The sequence below is a fragment of the Cricetulus griseus genome, chromosome 9, assembly GCF_003668045.3.
Source record: "Cricetulus griseus strain 17A/GY chromosome 9, alternate assembly CriGri-PICRH-1.0, whole genome shotgun sequence".
NCBI classification, from domain to species: Eukaryota; Metazoa; Chordata; class Mammalia; order Rodentia; family Cricetidae; genus Cricetulus; species Cricetulus griseus.
Genome location: NC_048602.1, coordinates 21,973,136 through 21,999,817, shown reverse-complemented (window position 1 = coordinate 21,999,817; position 26,682 = coordinate 21,973,136). Strand labels below are relative to the sequence as shown.

Genomic DNA, 26,682 nt, shown 5'->3' with positions numbered 1-26,682 from the left:
TTTGACCTCTGAAAAGCTTGAGGCTCTAGAAAAGTTAGGACAGGAACAGCTAGAGGCTGGTCACATAGAGCAATCTACCAGCCCTTGGAATTCTCCTGTATTTGTCATCAAGAAGAAGTCAGGTAACTGGAGAATGCTGACAGACCTGAGAGCCATAAATAAGGTAATTCAGCCTATGGGCGCTCTACAGCCTGGAATGCCACTGCCTTCCTTAATACCTAAGGGATGGCCGATCATAGTAATTGACCTGAAAGACTGCTTTTTCACTATACCATTACAAGAAAGCGATAGAGAGAAGTTTGCATTTACAGTGCCAACTCTTAATAACTCACAGCCAGTTCGGAGATACCAATGGAAGGTTTTACCTCAGGGGATGCTAAATAGCCCCACCTTGTGTCAACAATTTGTACAACAACCTTTGGAAATAATTCACAAAAAATTTCCACAATCTCTTGTTTATCGTTATATGGATGATATTCTTTTAGCAGATTCTAGTGAGGAAACTTTGGAACGTATGTTTAAAATGGTGAAGGAGGTTCTTCCTAGATGGGGTTTACAAATTGCCCCAGAAAAAATACAAAGAGGAGATTCTATTAACTATTTAGGATATAAGATAGACTTACAAAGAATCAGACCTCAAAAGGTACAAATTAGAAGGGATCATTATCAAACTCTTAACAGTCTTCAGAAGCTACTAGGAGAAATTTCTCAATTACAGACCAATTTCTCAATTGGTGTGGAAGGACATGACTTAAAGCATTTAAAAATGGCACTAAAAGGTGATAAGGACTTAAACAGTCCACGAATATTATCTGCTGAGGCAAAAAAAGAGCTACAATGGGTAGAAAACAGAATATTGAATGCACATGTAGATCAGATAAACCTTGATCTAGACTGCATTCTGGTTATCTTGCCATCCAGAGAATACCCTTCTGGGATTCTGATGCAGAGGGAAGACACTATAATGGAATGGATATTCCTGCCACATAAGCAGAACAAAAAGTTAAAGACGTATATAGAAAAGATTTCTGATTTGATTTTAAAGGGCAAATTAAGACTTCGTCAGTTGACTGGGAAAGACCCAGCAGAGATTATAGTACAGTTTGGATTCTTCCACACATTGTAAGACAAACTCCCATTTCTGGAGTTCTTACTTTCTACACTGATGCTAACAAATCAGGTAAGGCTGGTTATAAAGCAGGTGAGGTAAGTAAAGTAGTTCAAAGTCCATATACATTTGTATAGAAAGCAGAATTATATGCAATTCTTATGGTGCTTATGGATTTTACGGAACCTCTTAATATAGTTACTGATTCCCAATATGCAGAGAGAGTTGTCTTGCACATAGAGACTGCAGAATTCGTCCCTGATAATACTGAACTAACCTCGTTGTTCTTGCAGTTACAGGAAACAATCAGAAACAGAAGTAATCCACTGTACATTACGAATATCAGATCCCATACGGGTCTGCCAGGCCCACTGGCACAAGGCAATGACGAGATCGATCGTTTATTGATTGGCACTGTGCTAGAAGCCTCAGAATTTCATAAAAAGCATCATGTAAATAGCAAGGGTTTAAAGAAGGACTTCTCCATCACTTGGCAACAAGCCAAGGAGATAGTGAGAAACTTTCCTACTTGTTCCTTTTATAACCAAACTCCACTGCCAGCAGGATGTGATCCTAAAGGCCTTTGGAGGAATGAGATCTGGCAAATGGATGTCTTTCACTTTACAGAATTTGGAAATTTGAAATATATGCATCATACCATTGACACATTCTCAGGTTTCCAATGGGCTACTGCTCTCAACTCTGAAAAAGCTGATTCCATTATTACACACCTACTGGAGGTGATGGCAGTTATGGGCATACCGGCGCAGATAAAAACTGACAATGCTCCAGCATATGTCTCCACAAAAATGGAACAGTTCTTCAAATATAACATTAAGCATGTCACAGGTATACCACACAACCCTACAGGACAAGCAGTCGTTGAAAGGTCTAACAGGACACTTAAGGAGATGCTCCATAGGCAAGCTGGTAAGTCGAAACCCCCCAAACATAGATTGCATAATGCTTTATTAACGCTAAACTTTCTTAATGCCAATGACAGTGGACAAACAGCTGCGGAAAGACACTGGACTACGGAAAAAACTGCTGAACTGAACCAACCAGTGTATTTCAAAGATGTACTAACCTCGGTATGAAAACCTGGACATGTATTACGTTGGGGTAGGGGTTTTGCATTTGTCTCCACAGGAGAAGAAAATCTTTGGATACCATAAAAACTGATCAAGATTCGAGTTGAGGAAGACAATCCTCTCGACAAGGATGACTGACAGGTATTTACTGAGGAACCCTCTTCCAGAAGTCAAAGGACACTACATGTGTGGATACTTAAGGAAAGAACGTAGCTATAACCATCGAACAAAAGGACCGTGCCATACGCTAAAATTTACAGATGTCTCTCAAATAACTCTATGTCTCTTCATTTCCTAGTCCCTATTCAATTAAATCAATGCTGGATTTAGAGTTGGATTTGGCTTTCCTATACCCATTATGGTATATTGTCTGTAAGACAGTACGAATTCCTACAGCTGTTTTTTGGCAAATTGCTTCAATATTATGGGTTCACCTACCAATAAGCCCAAAGAGGGTACTAAACCCCTATTTTCAATTAATTTCAGATATCATTCTTATAGGCAGAAAATGGGCCAAAACCTATTTTGGGTGTGAGCAACACCTTATTGTTCAACCTTACACCAAAGAACAGGTTGATTGCCTTATGCAAACAACAGAAAGCTGGCCCATAGCTTTGGCCAATTACATGTGAAACTTAGAAAACCATTAATCTCTCAATAGTTTGATTGATTCTGGTAAACGCCAAGAATTTATTTTTCCAAAAAGCACTCTTTCAGATCCCATTCCAAATGCATTAAGAGTGTTTACTCATGGTTCCTCCACTGGAATTGCTGCTGCTGATTGGAATGATGAGGTCACTAGCTTTCAAATTGGAGCCTCATCTGCTCAAATAACAGAATTACTTGCTGTTGTAGCTGCCTTTAGTGCCTTTCCTGATCAACCACTTACTATTTATACTGACAGTGCCTATATTGCCCATTCAGTACCACTTCTGAAAATTGTAGGTCAAATCAAAAACATCTCTGAGACAAGTAATTTATTTAGACAACTATCTTCTATCATAAGAATTAGGTTTCAGGTGGGCATTGGTGGAGCACACCTTTAATCCCAGCACTCAGGAGGCAGAGGCAGGTGGATCTCTGTGAGTTCCAGACCAGCCTGGTCTACAGAGAGAGTGCCAGGATAGGCTCCAAAGCCACACAGAGAAACCTTGTCTCAAAAAACCAAAAAAAATTTAGAAGATTTCAATTCTTTATGGGACACCTTCATGCTCATTCAGGCCTCTCTGAACCTCTATCAGGGGTAAACAGTTGGCTGACCAAGCTACCCATTGTCTCATGGTTTTGCCTGTCAATTCCATCCAGGACACAGCCATTGAAGCAGTGAGAAAATGACATTCCTCACATCAGCTCAGTGCCCACACTTTATGCCTTATGTATCAAATTACTGGGGAGCAAGCTAGACAGATAGTTAAAAATTTCCCACAACTTTTCCAACATTTACCTGTACTCCATCTGGGAGTTAACCCCTGGGACTTGTGCCCAATTCTATCTGGCAAATGGATGTCACCCATCTTATAGAATTTGTTCACCTTAAATATAGTCATGTTAATATAGATACACATAGTGGATTTATTTTTGCTTCTCTTCAAACCGGAGAAACAACTAAACATGTACTCAGGCATTTGCTAGCTGCATTCTCTGTTATGGGCACCCCCCCAATAAATTAAGACTGATAATGGACCTAGATATACCAGTGCCAATTTTAAGACCTTCTGCAAACTATTTGCTATTAATCATGTTACTGGAATTCCATATAATCCGCAGGGACAAGTATAGTAGAAAGAGCCAATCGTACACTCAAATAGACTATTATTAATAAATTAAAAAGGGGGACTTGGTATCCCACCAAAGTCATGCCAAGGAATATCCTGACACACTTTATTATTATTCACACTTTCTTCTTCTTATTCTTCATTATTAATTTTTTATATTTGGATGATGATGGAAAATCTGCCTCCACACGATTTTGGCATTCTGATACACAGAAAAACTTTTGCCACAGTAATGTGGAAAGACCCCTTAGACAACACCTGGCTTGGACCTGATCCAGTGCTAATATGGGCTTGAGGATCAGTATGCATATACTCTAAAGAAATGAAATCTGCCAGATGGCTTCCTGAAGGATTTGCTAAACAAAGAGATGATAATATAAGCCCTTCCAAAAGCAATTGCCCCTCCTGAGAATTCTATTCCTTTCTTTTTTACAGAAATGAAGATTCATGCTATACTCTGGAACATTCTTCTATTGGCACCTCTTGCAGAAGAGAGCTGTTTGAGCAACCCACATGGCGTGCCTGGAGTGGATTGATGCCCTATCTTCTTCCCCTGTTAGGCCCCTTGCTCGGCTTATTAATTCTTCTATCGCTAGGACCTTTTCTCTTTAATAAGTTGATGGGTTTCATTAAGAATCAAGTAGATGCTATCAAAATGCAGCCTATAGAGCTGCATTACCATCGCTTTGACTTGGCCGAAATGGGAGACGAATGTAATGAACTCTAGTTACAGATCCTAAGAACTGTGTATTTGTAAAATCATTGGGTTCATCCTTTCCTTGGTGAGTTGGGCTGGATAGCCAATGACGGGCAACAGAGGGAAGACTGAGAGCGTCTGACCCTGAGAGTCCCCTAAGAAAGGAATAGTCCTCATGCAATGTCATCTCCAAAAACAGGTAAGGCTCCTACATTCGTAAGCTCATTGATTCCACTGACCTAAGACAGGCACAGCCCCTTAAGGACATTCTCACCCTATGGCCTTCCTACATATTATATAAAAATAAAAGGGACCTGTAGAGCACCCTGAATGAAGATAGCATGATAATTACTATTTTAGGAACTAACACCCAATTAAGTTTTTGTTTCTTTACATCTGTCTATTTTCTTGTAAAGCTTATGTTCTTGTCTGTGATCGAGAGAGCCCCAGCTGCAGACTTCTCTCCTTGCAACATATCCTGCCTGGCAGGACAATAGCCTCCCCTGCCTCTTGACCCTTTTACCCTACTTAAGCCATATTGACCTGTCTAATAAACTGCGACTTGATCAGAGTACTGTCTTGTCTCCATCTCTCTTGTCTCATGCCCCATCCATTCTCACTCCCTCTCCCAGGCTTTCCGTTGACTGACCCCACAGGACAAGGCAATCAGGAACACATAGCAAGTCCAACACAAAGCTCTGTTAACATGTGCTCAGCATCAAGTTATTCAAACAAAGATTCATCTGCTTAATTACCCCTTGGATCTGGAAGTCCTCAGTAGCTTACCAATAGTTTATCGGGCTACCTTACTTGATAAAATAATTTCATCAAATTGTATGAAGGGAAACTGCAGTGATATAATGTTAGTTTAATCAGTAGAAAAATAAAATTCACCATTTTCATTCCTTAACTGACAATCTCCTGGATGGATACAGCTGACACTTTACTCCACAGGAGTGTAGTTCCTCCCTTGTGTCTTCATCAAAAGACTTCTTGAAATCCAATTGAACACTACCCTCTCTAATTCCCAGGTCTAAAAATTCAATTCAAAATTCTTCACTGCTTGTCATTGTCCATTTTGCATGCACTACCCTGTAGGACATTAGAATCTGGATAATCTGAAACTAGTAATAGCAAAATATGCTGCAAAAATCTTCCTTCATGAAATTTTATCTTCACAGGGCACACCAATGAAAATATCAATGTTTCATGGGGAGACACAGGATCAGGACAGCTCAAATGATACAGGAAAGAGGCTCAGCCCTCACTGATCCTCATGGAGATATGCATGTGTGTGTAGAGACTTTTCCTTACACTCAAGGGATAGAGCCAACTTGGCTCCTGCCTCCCAAATTGCAATAAAGACCCAAAGAGAGTGAGATTATAATCATTGCTTAGAATGGACAGTTCAATGCCTAATTCTCAGCTGTTGTGATTCATGGACATATATTTGAAATATATACATTTTAGGGAATTAATTTATATCACATGGGCCTTACATAATTACAGACAAAATCACTGTGTATTTGTTAAATTTACATCATTTTAATAATATAGCAAGGGCACATTACATCTCCTGTTTTCTTGGGTCCCTAGCAAATTTATTTATGGTCTCCAAAAGGAACTCACTGCCCATTGTTGGGAGAATAGCTTGCTCTTTCACAGACAGCTGTAACTTAGTAAGCTATTATTTATGATATAACTTAGAACCAGCGCTATATGAAATGCTTCTGTGACTTCATAAACTATTTTTTGTTGCCCAACATAACTGAAATTTTTGCTGAGTGTATTTGTAATTTGAGTCTCTTCTATTAAGCAACATACCTTCATAGAAAGCTTTCAGTGAGGGACCAATAATTGAATGTCAGAATTTGAAAATTGTCAAGAGAATATAGAGGTCATCTTGGTTAATGATTTGTCTGGGTCTAAAAACTGAATAAGGAAAAATGATATGGGCACATCTGTTAGGGATACGCTTGAGAAGATTTTTTTAAACAACTTGTTTCATATTGTGTGAATTGGTGTATTACCTCAATGAATGTCTACCCTGGTATCTGTAGAGGTCAGGCTTGGGCATCTGGTCTCCTGGAATTGTTGTTATGGATGATCCATTACGTGGGTATTGGAAACAAAACACTATCCTCTGGAAGGGCAGCAGAAGCTCTTAAACTTTGAGGCAACTCTCCAGTCCTTGATATGTTTTATTTTGCACTGTGAGGATTTGCTGTGGGAGAGAAAACTTCACATGGAAGTTGTATAGAAGGGTGGTTCTGAGGAAACTTGAGATAGAGAGTGTGATTGGAGAATGTCCTACGACTCAGCCTCTGATTTCAAGACAGACAATACCGCAAGCAAATCATTCAACCTGAGCCACACATACTCTGACACACTGTGTGGAATCCATGAACCTCTGGTGTCTGGCCACTCTGGAGGTCACAGGCATAGATCAGGAAATTCAGTGTTTTGGAGGAAGACAAGGTAAATAATTCTTTCATTGACAGATTATTGCACCCGTTGTATATCAGTGTTTCCATGATAGAAGTACAGTCTCCTCAGAGAGCTATGGCAACTATAGCTCATGAGGACAAAGTAATGGACACTCAGTGGTCCCGTCACCACACTTGCCATCAGGAGAAACAGGGTCCTGTTCTCAGGAGTCATCATCACAGTAAAGCCCTGGGTGATGCTGTCTCTTTCTACAACTTTATGCCTGTAATCTATGCCTGTCAGCCATGTCCAGACAATTGATGACCTGGCTGGGACCATGACCCTTCAGTGTTGGTCACAATACAGTCTTGTAAACTTCATTCTGTCCAAGAAAGGAGAACACATCATGAATGTTCTTACACCCTGAACTAACACCAAAACCATAGACACAGCATGTTCTGAGATGTTCCACTTTTACAAGAACACCACAGGTGAGGTCAATGTCCAGTAACACTCTGCAGCTGCTGGTCAAAGGTGAGAAGTTCCAACCCTTAACCAATTATTTCAAGTCTTATAGGTCTTTGCAATAGCTGTGTACTGGGAGAGCCACAGATGGCATTTTTACTCATTGAGTTGAGCTTTCTTATGTCAGAGTGTGAGCTAAGTGGAGACCTGTATCAGGGGTTGGGAGAGGGCTGATGTCGGATAAGAATGAACCCACTGCCCATCTTCACAGGAGGCTTTCTCAAATGGAATTTATCAGTGTTGTCCTAGAAATGATCTGTCCTAGAACTTTTGAGAAACTGACAGTCGGGTGTCTTTTAGATGTCTAAGGATGGAAAAACTGATTACCAAGATATTCTATGGACTGAAGGTTGGACTGGGTTCTCCTAGTGTGAAGTCTCCTTGGGCTCTGTGAACTGCTTTGGGGGGGCAATAAAATGGCATAGTGCACACAGCTCTCTCTGTGTCTGTCCTCAGTGAACCGCTAACATTCTGTCAGAGAAGACGAGCCCAGCTGGTCTTGTCAGAAGTCTGTGCGTGACACGGGTGCCACTGCTGTATTCCAGAATGGTAAAAACATAGTAAGTGTTGGAGGCCTGGAAAGAGAAGGTTTGAACTGCAGAGGGATGGGAGTGGCCAAGTGATAAAAGACACAGGTACACAAGTCCTCACAGGCAGGCCAATGTGAGATTTTAACTAAGAAAAATGCCAGACTCAATTTGAACCCCCTTCTTACTCTGAAACAGCTCTCTATAAAGATTTCTCAGTCAGTGCAGTCAGGCCTGATGGTTCCCTTATGACAGCACAGGGCCCTGATAATTTCATCATGAAGCTTGGTGGAAAATTTCTCTCATCTAGTGATAGAATAAAAATTCTGAACTAAATATTATCAGGAAAAACATCCTGGCGCGTGAATGGAATGATAGACATTGATCAACATAACCATACTACAGAATTCAAGGTTGGGTTAAAAAGGCAACCCTTCAAATTCGTGTGTGTGTGTGTGTGTGTGTGTGTGTGTGTGTGTGTGTGTGTGTGTGTGTGTGTGCTGCAGTGTGGGTGTGTAGTCTTCAATCACAGGCGAATATATGATGGGAAATATGTACCCTCCAGCTGAAGGAGAAAAAGAATCGAATCAAAATTCAGTAATCATGATGTGAACCTATTTCAAAAAGAATAGAAAGCCACACACTCACTTTCAAAAAACAGCAAAACACTAGATACAGTGTGGATCCATCGGGAGTCACACAGACAAACAGCCAGCACTCAAGATCCAGCCACTTAGGTTCTGCCGACTACTGATTGGACTCAAGACAGAGACTCCCCTTCATTCCACCATGAGCTTTTTTTTGAAAAGCAACAGGCGCCATCCTCAGCTGGGAAAATGCTAATGGACACACAGGGTTAAAGGACTAGCCCAGTAGAGTCCATCTGGCTATGTGGTCAGCCACTGTGGTGCATGCAGAGTGCCGTGGGTGGAGGCCATGGGGCAAGGTTGGAGAAGAATTGTGACCCTACATTCTGGATGGTTCTTATCCACCAGCAAATGTGATGTCTCTGCTGGAACTCTGCATCTAACCCACCCGAGTCAGAGAGCACTGATGGGATCTCATTTGTGATATTCAACACTGTCAAATGTAGGTGTTCAGTTTTGTACTGTTCCTTGGAAAAAACAGGGTCACTCCATGGTGAATTTTTGCTTTTGCAGCAGCTGGGGAACCGGCCTGTGATTAATTGATTGAATTTGCTTCACAAAAGCCATTTTATTGTTATACAATTTACACCTTATCAAGTCAATTTCACATACCAAATCCTCTTACATGAATCTCTGCGAAGAAGACAAATGCCAAAACAATTCTCAGTCAAGGGATCTCTCAGTTTTCTGAATCCTCCAACAACCAAGTTTTGCATAGGTTTGAACACTTCAAGGAGAATTAATCCAATATATACAGACTTCAAATAGAGGGTATCCAACACAAAATGTAGCAATCACAAAGACAGCTCAAAGCCCAGGTGCAAACACTCCTGAATACAAGCCAGCTGCAATGTTCTTCGGTAACTTCCCCTGCACAACCAGGAGGGGGCAGCACCTGTTCTCACTGACAATGACGCCTGTGGTAGGTTGGTGTGAATGAGCTCACAGCACTCAAAGCAACCCTGACAGGACTGATTCTCAGGACACACAGCTGCTCATGAAATCAATAGGAAAGAGACACTATAGCCATGTGACACACTGGCCATGGCGATTCACAAAGGTGCAGACACACATGAGTTGGTATAGAAATATCCCCTTAGAAGAAGATATGATGAAATACTTGGGACATATCCACAGTGTGGGATCTCTATAGTAAATATATTCTTATTATGTCTTTGAAGATAATTACATGCATAAAATGTATTTGATCATGTCCACCACAAACTCTAGGGGACTTTTTCTCTCCTTTTATGAGATAGGGCCTGACATAGCCCAGGATAACCCCAAACTCATGAATTCCCTTGAACTCCCAATACTCTTACAAGATGATAATTACTTATCTTGACATTGATACAAAAGGGGAATTTAAGGAGGTCTTTTTGGCTCAGCAACAGAAGTTGGAAATGCTCAGTGACCTCTACCTCATTCTCCATGTGACAAACAGGACATGTGTGTGGCCTGGAACCAGCCTTTGAAGAGATGCCAACTTAGAGAATTTTACCCATGTGACACCTTTTGTAGCATGGGGTCATTACTGAAGAGAAGGTTGAAAATTGTTGACACCCAGGGGTGGTAGAGGATGACAATAAACACTTTTCAGGACACTGCAGGACAGTCACACATCTGAGCTCACAGTGTTTGTAACGACAGCTACAATCCCCATGTGAGCCCAAAGCAGAACAAACCCAGTGTGAGGATGGGAGATGGGCACAGTGTCCCACCATAGATGAAGAGTGATTCCCATCTTATCCATATTGGGGGAGGGAGAGTCAGGTTTCTCTTTTAATCAATTTTTTATTTAAATGAAAATAACCCTTATTTTACATTCCAGTCCCAGTTTCCTCTCACTCCCCAATACTACTGCACCCCCCACCCATCCTCTCCTCATAGAGGGTCCTCCCATGAGACAGCATCAAAGTCTGTCACATCATTTGGGGCAGGACCTAGCCCCCCGCCACTGTATCTAGGCTGAGGGAATGGGCTACAAAAAGCTAATTCATGCACTAGGGATAAATACTGGTTTTACTGCCAGCCATCTGCCCTATAGTTGCCCAACTATAGAACCCCAAACTGGCATTCACGTGCAGGGGACCCCCAACTAAGAATCTAAAAAACAGTAGAGACTCAGTTTTCGTTAACAGTGTGGCCCCGGGTACAGTGCCCAAGCATTTGAGAAGCACAGATTGAACTGCACGGGAGGAAGAGAATAGAAAGTTAAGTGTAAGAAGGGGCAGTGGATTTTTCAACAACCAGCAGGTCACAGAAGGAATCAAAAAGCAAATCAGATCAGTGAGGACGGAACCAGTAAGAGAGGGAGAGGGAGTGGGTGGGAGTTGAACCATCAAATCATAATACATAATGACATGACATTTCAATCAATTGAAAAAATTATTTCACTTCCATTTTTATTTAGAAACAGTCATTTTACATATCAATCCCCTTTCCCTCTCCCTCCCATCCTCCCATGCCCTCTACTAATCCCCCAACCCACCCCCAACCCACTCCCCAAGGATACTGAGACCTTCCATACGGGATCAGCAAAGTCTGACACAGCATTTGGGGAAAGGCCTAGGCCCTCCTCTGTGTATCTGGGCTGCAATATTATCCCTCCATAGGGAATGGTCTCCCAATGTCCATTTGTGCTCTAGGGATAAAGACTGGCTCCACTGTTAGAGGTCCCATAGACTGCCCAGGCCTCCTGACTGGCACCCACATTCAGAGGGCTTGGTTCATCTAATGCTGGTTCCCCAGCTTTAAGACTGAGGTCCCTGTGCCCTCGTTAGGTCAGGTCAGCTGGTTCTTTAGGTTTCTCCAGCACGGTCTTCACTGCCTTGCTAATCCCTCCTCCCTCTCTTCCAGTGGATTCCAGGAGTATGGATCAGTGCTTAGAACCTCAGGTTCTGCTTCTGCTTCCATCGGCTACCAGAGGAAGGCTGTTCAGGGTGCCTGGCTGTGGTGGCCATACATTTAATCCAAACACTTGGGAACCAGAGAGTTCCAGCACAGCCTGCTCTGCATAACCAGCTCCAGGAGAGCCAGGACTCTACAGAGAACCTGTGTCAAGTCAGCAACAATAATATTTAAACCCACAAACATAAGAAAAAGATAGTAGATGAAATAAATTTAAGGTGAGATAGAAATTGAACATTGCAGGAGAAAGTAGGTGTGTCTCAAGGGAGGAATGTGTGCTTAGAATCCTGGAGGCCCTGCCATCATTCCCTGGCTCCAAAAGTAAGAGGAAATAAACTATTGTTACTGAACTCTCTTTCTCTTCAATGACAGGGTGAAACAGGCACAAAGATGGAGATGTTTGGCAAGTTCCTGAAGGACAAGACCATCACCCTCGAGTCCAGCCCAGTGACTCCATGGGCAATGTCAAGACCAAGACCCAAGACAAGGAAGGCATCTCACCTGACCAGCAGTGGCTGGGATTTACTGACAGCAGACAGAGGATGAATAAATCCTGACCAAGAGCAATGGCCAGAAAGATTCCCACCCTGAGCCTGGTACTGCACCTGTATGGTAGCATCACAGAGCCATCCCTTTGCCAGTCTGTACTTGTCTGTGACCTCCATGTGTGTGCTCTGAATGTACACATAAGAAAAATGGAATTTATTATTACATATGTATAATTTAAAGAAAAATGTGTAAATAAATAACTGTAATTTAAAGATGTAATGTAAAGTACACACAACAAAAGAAACTAACAACCAGAAAAAGTAGTGCACAAGTGATTTGGTTTTTTTTTCTTTCAGATTTTTTTATTTGAATTAGAAACAAGATTGTTTTGAATGACGATCCCAGTTCCCACTCCCTCCCCTCCTCCTCGACCACCCACCTCAACTAATATCCTACCTGTCCCATATCCTTTCTGCTCCCCAGGGAGGGTGAGGCCTTCCATAGGGGGTCATCAGAGTCTATCATAGTTTTGGGGATAGGGCCTAGGCCCATCCCCATGTGTCTTGGCTCAGGGAGTATCCCTCTATGTGGAATGGACTCCCAAAGTCCACACCTATGCTAGGGATAAGTACTGAACTACTACAGGAGGTCCCGTAGATTTCCAAGGTTTCCTCACAGAAACCCGTGTTCCTGGGATCTGGATCAGTCCCAAGCTGTTATCCCAGCTATCAGTCTGGGGAGCAAGAGTTGCCTGAAGTTCAGGTCAGCTGTACATGGAAGTTGTATAGAAGGGTGGTTCTGAGGAAACTTGAGATAGAGAGTGTGATTGGAGAATGTCCTACGACTCAGCCTCTGATTTCAAGACAGACAATCCTGCAAGCAAATCATTCAACCTGCTCCAACTGCTCTCCAGAAGAGGGCGCCAGACCTCATTATGGACAGTTGTGAACCACCATGTGGTTCCTGGCAAATGAACTCAGGACCTCTGGAAGAGCAGCCAGTGCTCTTAACCTCTGAGCCATCTCTGCAGTCCCTAGTGCACACTTGTAAGCCAGCAATGAGACTCTGAGGAAGCACACTACACATTTCATTCCATGCAGAGGAACACAGCCAGATCCTTCATTGAAACCTTCAAACATTTTGAATATGAAGAATATTTCATATAAAAAATGTGAAAAGGAATAAAGCAAGCCACCTGACAGTTTGTGTTTCTTATGTGTAATGTTCATTCATGTCTGGTACCACCTGGTCCTGACAAAGATGAGGACAGATGAGACAGACACTGATGGGATTTTGGAAATGACATCCTAATAACAAGGCTGAATTCTCAATCTCAAAAGTAGACCCTCACAAAACAGGCCAATATACCTGTCAATATAGGACCCATGGTGGATGGTCAGAGCACAGTGACTCACTGGAGCTGGTGGTGGTGACAGGTGAGAGGACTCACAGAGTCCACAGCCTCAGGTTTGTCTGTCAAGAACTGTTTCTGTAAACAGGGATGACTCCCTCACACAATCCTGGAGGATAATGAGTTCTTTGAGGAAATTTAACTCGTTCTCTTTCTCTCCTAGGGGCCTACAGTAAACCCAGCCTGTCAGCCCATCCCAGCCCTGTGGTGACTGAAGGAGGGAGTGTCACCCTCAAGTGTGTCTCAAGGCAACAAAATTGCAAGTTCTTTCTGATTAACGAAGGACCACAGAAGGTCTTCTGGACACGGAAATCAAGGTACAACTACTCTACTCGGCGGTACCAGGCCCAACTCCTTGTGAATGCTCTGACCTTGAGCCAAAGGTGGACATTCAGATGCTACAGCTTTGACAGTAACAGCTCACTGGTGTGGTCAGAACCTAGTGACCCCCTGGAGCTCCTGATCTCAGGTGAGAAACCCCAGTCTTTCCCTAGAAGGCTGCTGAATTGACACAGGTGCTGAGGGAGGTCTTGGTGTGTGAGGTGTGAGGAGCCAGGGCTCCTAAGCCCATTGACACAGGCAGTGGGAGACAGAGGGACACAAGGCACAGAATCCAAGGGAGAGACTGACAGCAAAACTTAGGAGGTCCAAGACAGACAGGAATCTTCATGGAGCCCCCTGCTACTGTGGTTCAGTGTAATAGAATCCACCAAAGCTCCAGTAATTCCACAGAAGAGAGAGAGAAAGAGTTCCAGAAGCCAGAGTACTCAGGACACCAGGATATCACAGCCCACAGGATCAACTCAGCAGGGATCACTAGGGCTCACAGAGACTGAAACAGCAACCAAGGTGCATGCATGGGTCTTCCCTAAGCCCTCTGCACACATGCTGTGCTGGTTTACCTTGGGGAATTTTTAATTTTTGTTTTTTAGTGGTTCACTGTGTAACCCTGTCTATCCTGGCTGTCACTCTGTAGACCAGACTGCCTTGAATTCACAGACATCTGCCTGCATTTGCCCCCTGAGTATTTGAATTAAAGGTGTACACCACCACTGGCTGAGTAGCTTGTGATTTTTGTTAGACATAACAATAGGAGTCTGCAAGTCTCTGACTCTTTTGTCTGCACATGGGATCTCTTTCCTCCTACTGGTTGCCTTCTCCAAACTTTATAGGAGGGTGTTTGCCTAGTCTTACTGCATGTTGCTTTGTTTTGCTCCATTGATATCACTAGGAACCCTGCTCTGTTCTAAAGGGAAACAGAGCAGCAGTGGATCTGGGGGAGAGGGGAGGTGAGGGGAATCTGGCAGAGTGTATTGTTTGACAAAAAATAAATTAGAAAAAAGAGTGCCTTCCACAAGTGTGACTATGCTCTGCCACTTTCTGACAGACCCACCCCCTTCTCTCCTGTTTCCTTGCAGGGACCCTCCACAAACCCACCATCAAGGCTGACCCAGGCCCTGTAGTGACCTTAGGAAGCCCCATGAACATCTCGTGTCAGGGGACCTTGGATGTAGAAATGTATTTTCTGCATAAAGAGGGAAGCCAACAAACATGGGGTACACAGACCCCAAAGGAGCCTGGGAAAAAGTCCACGTTCTCCATTCCTTCTGTGACAGAGAACAGTGGGGGGCAATATCGCTGTTACTGTTACAGCTCAGCTGGCTGGTCAGAGCGCAGTGACTCCCTGGAACTGGTGGTGACAGGTGAGGAGACAGTGAGGGTCTCAGCCTCAGGCTCTGTTCTCAAGTATTCCTCCCAAAGCCTAGCCCTGACAGCATTGTGACTGTGTAATCACATGTAACAGGCTGCCTCCTTCTGTCCTAAGAATCCATGACAGTAAACTCAGTCTGTCAGCATGGCCCAGCCCTGTGGTGACCTCAGGAGGGAACATGACTCTCCAGTGTGTCTCACGGGTGTTCTACCACAAGTTCATTCTCACCAAGGAAGATCAAAGGTTTTCCAGCTCCCTGAACTCACAGTATATAAACAGTACTATGCAGTACCAAGCCTTATTCTCTATAGACCATGTAACAGCAGATCACACAGGGACATTCCGATGCTATGGTTACTACAACCAAACCCCACAGCTGTGGTCAGCACCCAGTGAGCCCCTGGAAATACACATCTCAGGTGAGTCAGCCCCATCACTGAAAATCTTTTTAGACAACCTAAGCCATTTGTCATGACCCTGTCCCACTGGGTAGTTGCAGATAAAGAGTGAAAAAGAAAGATCCTGATTGCTGAGCCAGAGCCCCACGCCTGGAGAGAAGCAGGGACATGTGCAGGGCATTAAGGGGAGGAATAGGTGTTTGGTTAAAAACCAGCTTCTCAATCTCTAGGCTGTCACCTTCACTCTAGGCCTGTCCAAGAAGCCCTCCTTGCTGAGTCACCAAGGCCATATCCTGGACCCTGGGAAGAGAGTCACCCTGCAGTGTCTCTCTGACATCAACTATGACAGATTTGCTCTGTACAAGGTGGGGGAAGACATCTTCATCAAGCGGTATGGCCAGAGGACCCAGGATGGGCTCACGTTGGCCACCTTCACACTGGGCTATGTGAGCAGCTCTACTGGAGGCCAATACAGATGCTATGGTGCACACAACCTCTCCTCTGAGTGGTCAGCCTCCAGTGATCCCCTGGACCTCATGATCACAGGTGAGGAACAAATGAGTTTCTACGTAGTATCTAATCTCAGCATGAGCTCTCATGGGGGACCTAAGAGCTGAAGGCTGGGATAGGGACAGGGATCTTATTCAGGAACAGATGGAGAGACAGGGATCAGGAGAGAGAGAGTAAAGCAAAGATAAGACTGAGTCACAAGTGCTCAGAGCTGACCCATGTGAAGTTTCAGCTCAGAGCATTGAAGGCAGCCTCTCATTATTTCTGTTCTCTTTAGGACAGCTTCCTGACAGTCCTTCCCTCTCAGTGAAGCAAAACTCCACAGTACAGTCTGGAGACAATGTGACCCTGCTGTGTCAGTCAACATACACGACAGACACTTTCATTCTGTCCAAGGAGGGAGCAGCACACCAACCCCAGAGAATGAAATCCAAGTTCCAAGATGGGGAGTTCCAGGCAGAATTCTCCATGAGTGCTGTGACCTCTGCCCTCTCAGGAACCTACAGGTGCTACAGGTCTAGAGGCTCATCTCCCTACCTGTTGTCACATGCCAGTGCCCCTGTGGAGCTCTCTGTCTCAGGTGAGGTGACCCTGAACTCTCAGGGTGACTTGCAATCCAAACAGTAGGGGAGCCCTTGGATTGGGTGGGATTAAAGGGCCAACAAGAAGGGTGAGTCAGAAGGCTCTTTCCCTGACAGAGAAGTGGATGACAGCAGGGTCCCTTAAGTAATTATCTATTGTAATTTAGGTTTGGGACAGACAGCGTGAGGGTCTTGGGCAGGTTACAGGGCAGATGTAGGACAGAGAACAGGGGCAGGTCTCTGAGTTAGCATCTACCCCTCACCTGCTTTTGTTGTTCTAAGGACACATTGGATCTTCCAGTTCACCAAACGCAAGTCCCTTGCCCACAGCGGGTAGGTATCAGGCACCTCAAGTGAAGGAAGAAGGGTCCATCCCCTGGCTGCCCCACCTGAGCCCACCAAAGTCCACATTTCTCTGTCACTTAGCTTGCGACTGTGGAAGGCAAACAGATCCCAACAGAGACCCCAGAAGCCCAGGACGTAGAGGTTGGGTTACAGAAGATGGTGTCCAGAGAGAGATCTTTTTGCTCAGTCTGGAGGATGGGGCAGGTGGCTGGGGTGGAGAGGAGGGATCCCAGACACTCACCTCTCCATCAGCCTCTAAGGTCTGAGAAATCACCTCTCACCTGCATTGAGTCAGGCCCCAGAAGGCTCTGTAACCATCCTGTTGGATGTGGTACCCAGATGGGCAATAGCTAGTTATGGGCTGGATACAGCTGCTTCTGGAGATCCTGACTTGGACAAGTCCTTCCCATTCTGGGCTGGCTGCTGATTCTCTGAGTATAAAGTGAGAGGCTTGGCCCACATGTGTAAATTTCTTTCAGTTCTGGCCTTGAATGGCGCCTCTACTAACAGAGGAGGCCTGCAGAGCCTGAGTCTGCAGTAGGTCTGCCCAACCATGGTGGTGACATGGGCAAGGCTGGGACACAGGACCATGGCAGGGCATTCCTGCTGCTTCCCTCCAGCTCATGACTCAGCTCAGGTGGAGAGAAAAGAGGTGGAAGTCAGAGTCCCTGGGTTTAACTCCCAGCTCTGCCACTTGCAGTCAGGTGATCTGAGGCAGGTGAGCTGTGGGGATAGAAGAAGAGATGATTGCTTGTTGCATGATTGTGAGGATGGGAGATGATGAGGGCAATGGTCCACCATGGCTCTGTCACACAGTAGGTGCTCAGATAAGCATCAACAGTCCCTACTCATGATGTCACTTGTTCCTCAGGCCTGGAAATGTACCTGAAGGCTCTGATTGGAGTCTCTGTGGCCTTCCTCCTGTTACTCTCCATTCTCATCTTTCTCCTTCTCCAAAGAAGGCGTCAGGGAAAGTTCAGGAAGGATGGTGAGTGCATTGTGGGTGACCTAGGTCTCAGGTGGTGATGGGTTCCTCAAACTGGGACTGGGTAGTCTAGAAACACTGACAGATCTCAGATCAGAGAGCATGTGATCTCAGAACCTGTGCAATGTCAGGGGTTCTGTGAACTTTCCATGTCCTGGGACATTGGCTCACTCACCCTGTTGTGAAAGTCCCTTCCTTCCTTCCCTGCACATGCCATGGGGAGCCCTCCCCAATACCTGAGACTCTTCTCTCTCTTGCAGCTCAGAAAGAGACAGAATTGCAGCTTCCTGCAGGAGCTGCAGAGACAGTAACCAGAGACAGAGGCCTCCAGAAGAGGTAACTCATGGCCAGGGACATAGACCCCCACCTTCCTGACACAACTCACTGCCAACTGACACCTCCTTGTCTTTCCAGATCCAACCCAGCTGCTGCCACCCAGGAAGAAAACCTTTGTGAGATACAGAGGGTCCTGGGGGTGGAGTCTGAGGTCTCAGCATTGCAGGGGTGGTGAAGAGGTTCTGAGGTCTTTGCTGTTTGGGTCTGATCTTCACACTATGAACACAGGGACATCACCACACTCCCTACTTCTCGGTCCACACTTGGAATTGGCAGGAAACTAGAGATCTGAGACATCTCTAGACTCTGGTCATTCTGTTTTTTCTGCTATGACAGATGCTTCAGTGGAGGACATGAAACCTGAGGATGGTGTCAATCTGGACAGTTTGGTGAGGTCCCTGTCCCTGTTTGCAGTGCTAAGAACTTAGGTCCTAGTTTAGTCCAGGCTGCCTTCTTTTTCCTCCCTCGCTTGGCCCTCAACATCATCCATAGCTGACGACTCCCTTCTGCAACTACCTGGCTCCTGTGTGTTATGACCTCACTCTGCCCTGGGTTTCCTGGGATCATGGGACTCACAGCTGCTGTCTGCTTTCTGACTCATTGGCATCTGTGCTGTTGTCACCTGAGGGGGCAGCCCTGATGAAGAACCACACAGAAACAGCTAAGGGACCAGCAACTGCAGGCAGGAAACAGAGGAACTTGGGCAGACACATGTGTTTTAGTGTTGTAGTTTATTGTGTGTGTGGGGGGTTACCTTCACTTAGTCTCTGCACCACACGCCTGCATGATGATCCCAGAGGCCAGAAGAGAGCATCAGATACCGTGGATCTAGAGTTACAGATGAATGTAGGTCGCCATGTGGGTTCTGGGAACCAAACCTGGGTCCTCTGCAATACCAGTCAGTGCTCTTAACCACAGAGACATCTCTTCAGACCCCAGATATGTATTTTCAGGAAGATGGGGTCTGCGGGTACAGCAAGAAATGTTTAGAATGTCAGGATAAGAGGCCAGAACTGTAGGAAGCCCTGGAAGACCCCATCAGGGATGCTGTCATCTAAACAGGTCTCTCTGGCAGTGCTGTGGAAAACTGGCCAGAGGAAAGTCACAGGGGAACAGGGTGACATTATCTGACCTCACTACTTGCCTGCTACAGAGACCACCAGAGGAAGAGCCCCAGCAACAGACATATGCCCAGGTGAAAGTCTCCAGGCTCAGGAGGGCAGAAGCTGTCCTACCTTCTGTCATGTCAAGAGAAGTCCCAGAAACAAAAGAAGAACAAGCAGAAGAGGGCAGAGAGACAGACACTCAGGTTGGTCCAGTACTCCCAGGCCTTCAGCATCCTGTAAGTCAAGCATGTACCTTCCTCTCACTCTCTCCTTCTCCAGGCTGCTGAATCCAAAGAGCCCCGAGATGTGGTCTATGCCCAGCTGTGGAGCAGGTCACTCAGATAGGGGACAGCTGCACCTCCTCCCTCCCAGGCAGCAGAAGCCCCAGAGGAGCCCACTGTATATGCTGCTCTGGCAGTCACTCGACCAGGTCCTGTTCCCAATAACAAGGAACAGTGACCCTCTGCCTGCCAGGAGGCCTGTGGAGACCTCTAAGGGATTCTGTGAACTTTTGGGAACCTAGCTGCATTGTAACTAACATCATACATTTTGGAAATAAAGCAGATTTCTCTATAGTCAAGTGAAATGAGAAATGATACAGAAGGGAAGGCTTTACACTGAGTACTAATTTATGACATTCTCATCAGAGCCATGAGGTGAGAAAAATTTTATTCCTGGTTGCACAGATCCATGATCCCAACCCATGGGAGGAAAAGGCAAGAGATTTGCCTTTGTTTTTTGGCCATTTGGGATACCTAGTGAATTTCATGTCAACCTGGGCTATGGAGTGAGACTTGTTTTAAACAACATCAACCATCAAAGGCCAGGCTGTAGGTTCACATCTGAAGTCCTAGGACCTTGGAGTATGGACAGGTGGATCAAGAAGTCAAGGTCATGTTCACCCTCATAGCATAGGGGTAAGGGGCCAACCTGGAACACATGGGACACTGTTTTAAATTAATAAATAGGCCAGGCATGGTGGCGCATGCCTTCAATTTCAGCACTTAGGAGGTAGAGACAGGCAGTTCTCCGAGTCCAGCTGAGATAATAGTGAGTTCCAGGACAGCCAGGGCTACATAGAGAAACCTTGTCTGGAAGAATAAAGAAATAATATAGGGACAGTGAGATGGCTTAGACAGTTAGGGTACTTGTCACCAAGCCTGATATCCTAAGTTCTATCAGCAGGAATAGGAGAAGAAGAAAACTCCCACAGCTTATTCTCTGAAAACCTAAGTTCTTGGTGTCCTCCTTATACACAACAAGTAAATAAAAAAAATTTAAAAAATAAACTAATAGGGGCCAGAAAGATGGCAGAATGGTTAAGAGCACTGGCTGCTCTTCCAGAGATCCTGGGTTCAACTCCTATCACCCACATGGCAGCTCACAACTTTCTGTAACTCCAATTCCAAGGGTTCATACATTTCACATCAATGCAATGAAATAAAAACTAAATACATTATTTTAAAAAATAAACTAATTATCACAAATGAAAGCTGGTATGGTGGTGTAGCCCTGTAATCCCAACAGGGCTGGTCTCAACTTGCTGTCCTTCTGTCTTGGTTCCCGCATTTACAAACGTATATTCTCTTTATTTTATTAAAGGTTTGCTGTGTTTTATTCAGGTGTGTGTATGTGTCTATGTGATTTCATGTCATGTATATACAGATGCCCATGGAGGCCAGAGAGGACACTGAACCTGGAGTTATAGGTGTTTGTGAGCTCCATGCTGTGGGTACTGGGAACAGAACTCGGGTCCTCAGCAAGAGCAGTGCCTGCCTTTAATCACAGAGCCACCTCTCCAGTCTCCTACATTCATTCAAAATGTAATAATATCAGAACAGGATTAACAATATTATGCCATCATATTGGGGTCTGTACATAAAATCAGATCCCTTGATACCAATAAGTCATTTTATTTCTTAATAAATACAAAATCTGGGACGAGAAACTATGGTCAGTATCAAATGAAATGAAAAATGCTACATAAAGAAAAGAAAAAATTAAACACAAAATCTGAGTGACTTCCCACACATTGAACACACTGTCACAAGAAATGTTCCCCTTTGGGAGAAGAGGACGGGAGAGTAGAAGGAGGGGGGTCAGGAAGACTGAGACAGAGGAGGAATAGAAGAGAGCAAGAAAAGAGAAACCTTACTAGTGGGGGACGGTATGGGCTTAAAGAGAAATCTGGCACTAGGGAAATGTCCAGAGATCCACACAGATGACCCCAACTGAGAATCTAAGCAATAGTGGAAAGACTTCTTTGATGCCCTTCCCCTATAACGAGATTGATGACTACCTTAATTGCCATCCTAGAGCCTTCATCCGGGAGATGAGAGAAGCAGAAGCAGACACCCACAGCTAAGCACTAAGCCATACTCCTGCAATCCAGTTTTTGAGTGCGAGAGGGGATGAGCAAAGTGGTCAAGACCGTGCCAGGGACACCTACAGAAACAGCTGACCTGAGCTTATGAGAGCACACGGACCCTGGTCGTAAAACTGGGGAAACCAGCATTGGACCAAAACAAGTCCTCTGAAGGTGGGTGCCAGTCAGGAGGCCTGGGCAGTCAATGTGACCTCTAACAGTGGGACAAGTATATATCCCTAGAGCACAAATGGACTTCAGGAGCCCATTCCCTAGGGAGGGGATGCTATTTCAGCCCAGATACACAGAGGAGGACTTCCGCCCTTCCTCAAATGATGTGACAGACTTTGATGTTCCCCCATGGAAGGACTCACTGTCCTTGGGGAGTGGGCTGGGGGTGGGGTGTAGGAGTAAGTTGGGGGCATGGGAGGATGGGAAGTGAGGGAACAGGGGATTGATATGTAAAATAAGATTGTTTCTAAATAAGAAAATTTAAAAAATTTAAAAAGGAATGAAAAGTTCCATTTTGGAAATTCTCTTCCTGGTAGTTGGTGATTTTTTTCCAAATGTTTGTGCATTTCAAATAAAGACATTATGAAACTAGAGAAAGAAGAAATAACTCAATATAGTTTATCAAACCAGAAAATAATTATTAACAAAACCTGAGAAGGAAACCTGGTTAAGAAAACCTAGGAAGAGGTCTGGAGAGATGACTCAGAGGTTAAGAGCGCCGACTGCTCTTCCAGAGGTTCTGAGTTCAATTCCCAGCAACCACATGGTGGCTCACAACCATCCGTTATGAGATCTGGTGCCCTCTTCTGGTGTGCAGATATACATGGAAGCAGAATGTTGTATACATAATAAATAAATAAATAAAATCTTTAAAAAAAAAAAAAAGAAAAGAAAGAAAACCTAGGAAGAAAGTTCTTTCACAGCAGTTTAGGTGTGATCCATTTAAAAAATCAATTAACTCACAACCGGAGCACCTGCATGGGACTGTTCTAGGCCCTCTGCATACATATTACATTTGTGTGAGTTGGGATCAACTGTCTCTGACTCTGTTACCTGCTTTGGGAACCCATTCCTCCTAATGGATTGCCTCATCCAACCTTGAGAGAAAGGATGTGCTTAGTCTCACTGCATCTTGATAGACCATGGCTGGCTGACATCCACGGGAGGCCCTCCATTTTCTGAAGAGAAACAGAGGAGGAGTGGATGGGGCAGGTTTAGGGTTGGAAGTGAGGGACTTGGAAGAGAGGAGGAAAGAGAAACTTTGATTGGTCTATAAAAAATGAAGAAAGAAGGAAAAAACTAAAATAAGGTTCAATAACAATATTTAAGGACATCACAACCACATTGATAATTATGTTTTGTTTCTTTTTCTTTCATTTCTTCTTTTTTCTGTTTGTTTTAATATTGTTTTGTTTTGTAAGTCTGTCTATTTTAATATTTGTTTTGAAGACAATGAGTAGCTTAAAATTTAAAAATTGGTGGCCCTGGTGGCACAGTCCCCATACCACAGCTACTTGAGGGGCTGATGCAGGACAATTTAAAATGAAAAATCTTTTTTAGCTGAATAGTGGATTCCAGGCCATTCTGGACAAATTAGTGAGATCCAGTCCCCAAATAAAAGAATCTCTTGGGGTGTAGCTCAGTGATATAGCACCCGCTTTGTGTCTTTTGAGTCTCACTGTATAGCAATGACTGACCTGGAACTAACTATATCAGACTGCCCTCAAAGTCATTGGTCTTCAGAATGTTGGGATGAGAGATATCCATCACCATATCCAGTTTAGGATTTCCTAGTTCTGTGAGGAATGTCATTGGAATTTTTAGGGGAACTGTGGAGAATCTCTGCATCTCTTTGGTTCACATATCATTTTCACAGTGCTGACTCATGAACAGAGAAAACCATTCCATGTTATGTTGTCTCCAATTTCATGTGTTATGCATATGGGTGATGTGTGTGTGTTTGAACACAGTGCATGCAGAGTCTCAGGTCAATGCTGGATGTCTTTATCACTGGTTCTCTATCTTTTTGGAGGGAAGAGTCGGGGGAAATAAGATCCAAGATTTCTCACTGAACCCAGAGTCCATGAATTTGGGTAGTTGGGTGACCAGTGAGCTCCAGCAATCTTCCTGTCTCTACCTCCCCAGCACTGGGGTTTTTGAGAAATGCACATGAAATGTTTTGATGTTGGCCTTAGAGCATGGCTTAGGTCACATGGTCCATTCTCTAGATATGACTGTCCACATGTTTGTCTAGGCTGCACTCAATTTCTCCCTCCACCTGAGCAGAAACATTTGTTTCATTTTTCTTTTGTTATTGTTGTTGTTGTTTTGAGACAAGGACTCTCAACAGACCCTTGGCTGTCCTGGAATTCACTATGTAGATTGGTAGGTCTTAAACTCACAAATATTCCACTTTCCTCTGCCTCCAAAGAGCTGGATTTAAAGGGAAGTGCCATCACCACTAGCAGCTGAGTAGGCCTTAGGAGAATACACTAATCCATACCTCACTCTGTCCTCATGGAAAACATGACCTGGTCCTGTCATACTATCATCTGAATATGGTAAGCCCAGTGTGGGAGGACATATGTCCTGGTCCTGATCCATGATGTCTAGAGTGAAATCTAGACACTGATTCTCCGATAGTAAAAACATTGGAGGTCAATAGAAGAGGTACAAGGATCTGGGAAGAATCATGACACCATCCAGCACAGACACTCGAAGGTTTTTATCCACTGTGTGCACAACACTAGTTCACAGGACGTCATGCAACACATGAGGGGATCAGGTTGCTAGTGGAAGCTTGAGCAGAATACATTGCCCAGCCTCCAGGAGTAAAAGGTTGTCCTAACTTCACACATTACCAGTAATATTTCCTAACACTTAAGACGCTTCTGCCTGGAGCAGTGGGAACAGGGATGAGCAACATCAAAGTGAACCAGAAGAGAAAGGGCTGGATGCATCCAGCAGAGAAACCCAGCATCTGTGAAATTGGAGACCCTCCTACTATACCTAAGTCAGAAAACCACACACTGGCATCAGGAAATGAAAGTGACCAAGTCATGGGTCCCAAACTTTGCTTCCATGAATTGTACTCTGAGACTGTTTGCTTCAAGTTGCATCTGATGTCTCTTAGCATAAATTAATCAGGAAAGTGTCCCACAGATAAGACTCTAATCTGATCAAAGCACTTCCTCTAATGATGTTCCCTTTATCCCAAGTGACATTAGTCTATGGCAAGATGACAAGAAATAACCAATGCCCTCTCCCACCCCAGGTCATACTCTCACAAATAAGAATCCATATATGAAGCCTCCCATATAACCAGACGAGTTGATTCTCACACTAACCCTGAAAGAGAGGTTATTACCCTCATTATACCCTAAGGAAGGGCAGAGGGAGATTATTACCAGCATCAGTTTGTAATTTGGCAACTGGTATTATTGGACATCACATAGCAGCCAGATAATTTGATCTCCTAAGCATTAGTACTGAGGGCAGTGAGACAGGATCTGCAGTGTCACATCAGGAACTGTGGTCCAGATAGAAAGGAAAGGGGGGTATAGTCAGGAGGATTGGAAGCAGAGGGCAGAGTCAGAGGGGCTTCCTGTGACAGAAATGAGAAAGTCAGAGGAATAAGGAAATTACCTGTTACAAATCAAAAGTGCACGCAAAGAGGAAATCCTTCTTCCCCAGTGGGTCACCCAGGACTTGCATAACTTGTTCTGAACATTCTCTGTCACTGTCTGTGATGGCCATGGTTGATGCTCAATCAACCTCAGGAGAGAAGAGCCTTCAGTTTCTCCATCATTCCATTCTCATTCTGATACTAACCTCAAACATCCCCAACCAAAGCTGTTTCTGTCACTGTCTTGGGAGATTGCAGATCCCAAGTGCAGTGTAGACTCAAACATCTGTCTATACTCTGATCCATCCACCTTCTTCATCACTACAGTTCCCTGCCCCCACTCAATCCATTTCTCTGAACACCTCCCTCAGTCCTGCGTCTGTCATTCTTCTCTGGTCTTTGCCCTCCTCTATGCTGAATCCTTCCTAAGGGCCCTTCCTCCTGCAGTATCACAGAATCCTGTCCCCATATTATAATCTCTCTCCCAGCAAACTCATTCTACACAAAAGGCAAATTCAATTTAGAACAGAAGAAGCATTTCACGCCACTGATGGATGCATTGTCTGGGTTCAGGTTACTACTAGAGAAGCAGAATGGTGTATACATAATAAATAAATAAAATATTTTAAAAATCTTCCATCATAAAATTTCACCTTCACATGGCACACCCATGACATAAAGATAATCTCAATGTTTCATTGTGAGACCCTGGATCTGGAGAGCTCAAGTGTTTCAGGAAAGAGCCTCAGCCCTCAATGATCCTCGTGGAGATATACATGTGTGCATAGAGACTTTTCCTTACACTCATGGAATAGAACCAAGTTGGCCCCTTCCTTCCCAAATTGAAATAAAATCCTAAGGAGAATGAGACTGTAATCATTTCTTAGGATGGACAGCTAAATGCCTAATTCTTAGCTGTCGTGATGCCTGGACTGTAGCCCTTGAAATATATACATTGTAGGAAGTTAATTTATGTCACCTGGGCCTTACATAATTGCAGAGAAAAACACTGTGTATTTGCTGAATTTACATCACTTTAATTATATACGAAGAACACATTATATCTTCTGTTTTTGTGTCCCTAGAAAGTTATTTGTCTTG

General features: G+C 44.2%; 1 protein-coding gene across 1 annotated transcript in view; it reads left to right on the top strand.

Moving 5' to 3' along the window:
- Positions 1–20,038, top strand: part of LOC113837388 (leukocyte immunoglobulin-like receptor subfamily B member 3) — a 46,603-nt gene extending 26,565 nt beyond the window's left edge. Inside the window, 12 exon segments of the mRNA XM_035449161.1 lie at positions 13,771–14,076; positions 15,026–15,310; positions 15,383–15,386; positions 15,433–15,737; positions 15,966–16,262; positions 16,504–16,806; positions 18,024–18,140; positions 18,398–18,473; positions 18,552–18,589; positions 18,810–18,862; positions 19,627–19,782; positions 19,859–20,038. Of these exon segments, the coding sequence (XP_035305052.1) occupies positions 13,771–14,076; positions 15,026–15,310; positions 15,383–15,386; positions 15,433–15,737; positions 15,966–16,262; positions 16,504–16,806; positions 18,024–18,140; positions 18,398–18,473; positions 18,552–18,589; positions 18,810–18,862; positions 19,627–19,782; positions 19,859–20,038 (2,120 nt within the window).
- The last annotated feature ends 6,644 nt before the right edge of the window (positions 20,039–26,682 follow it).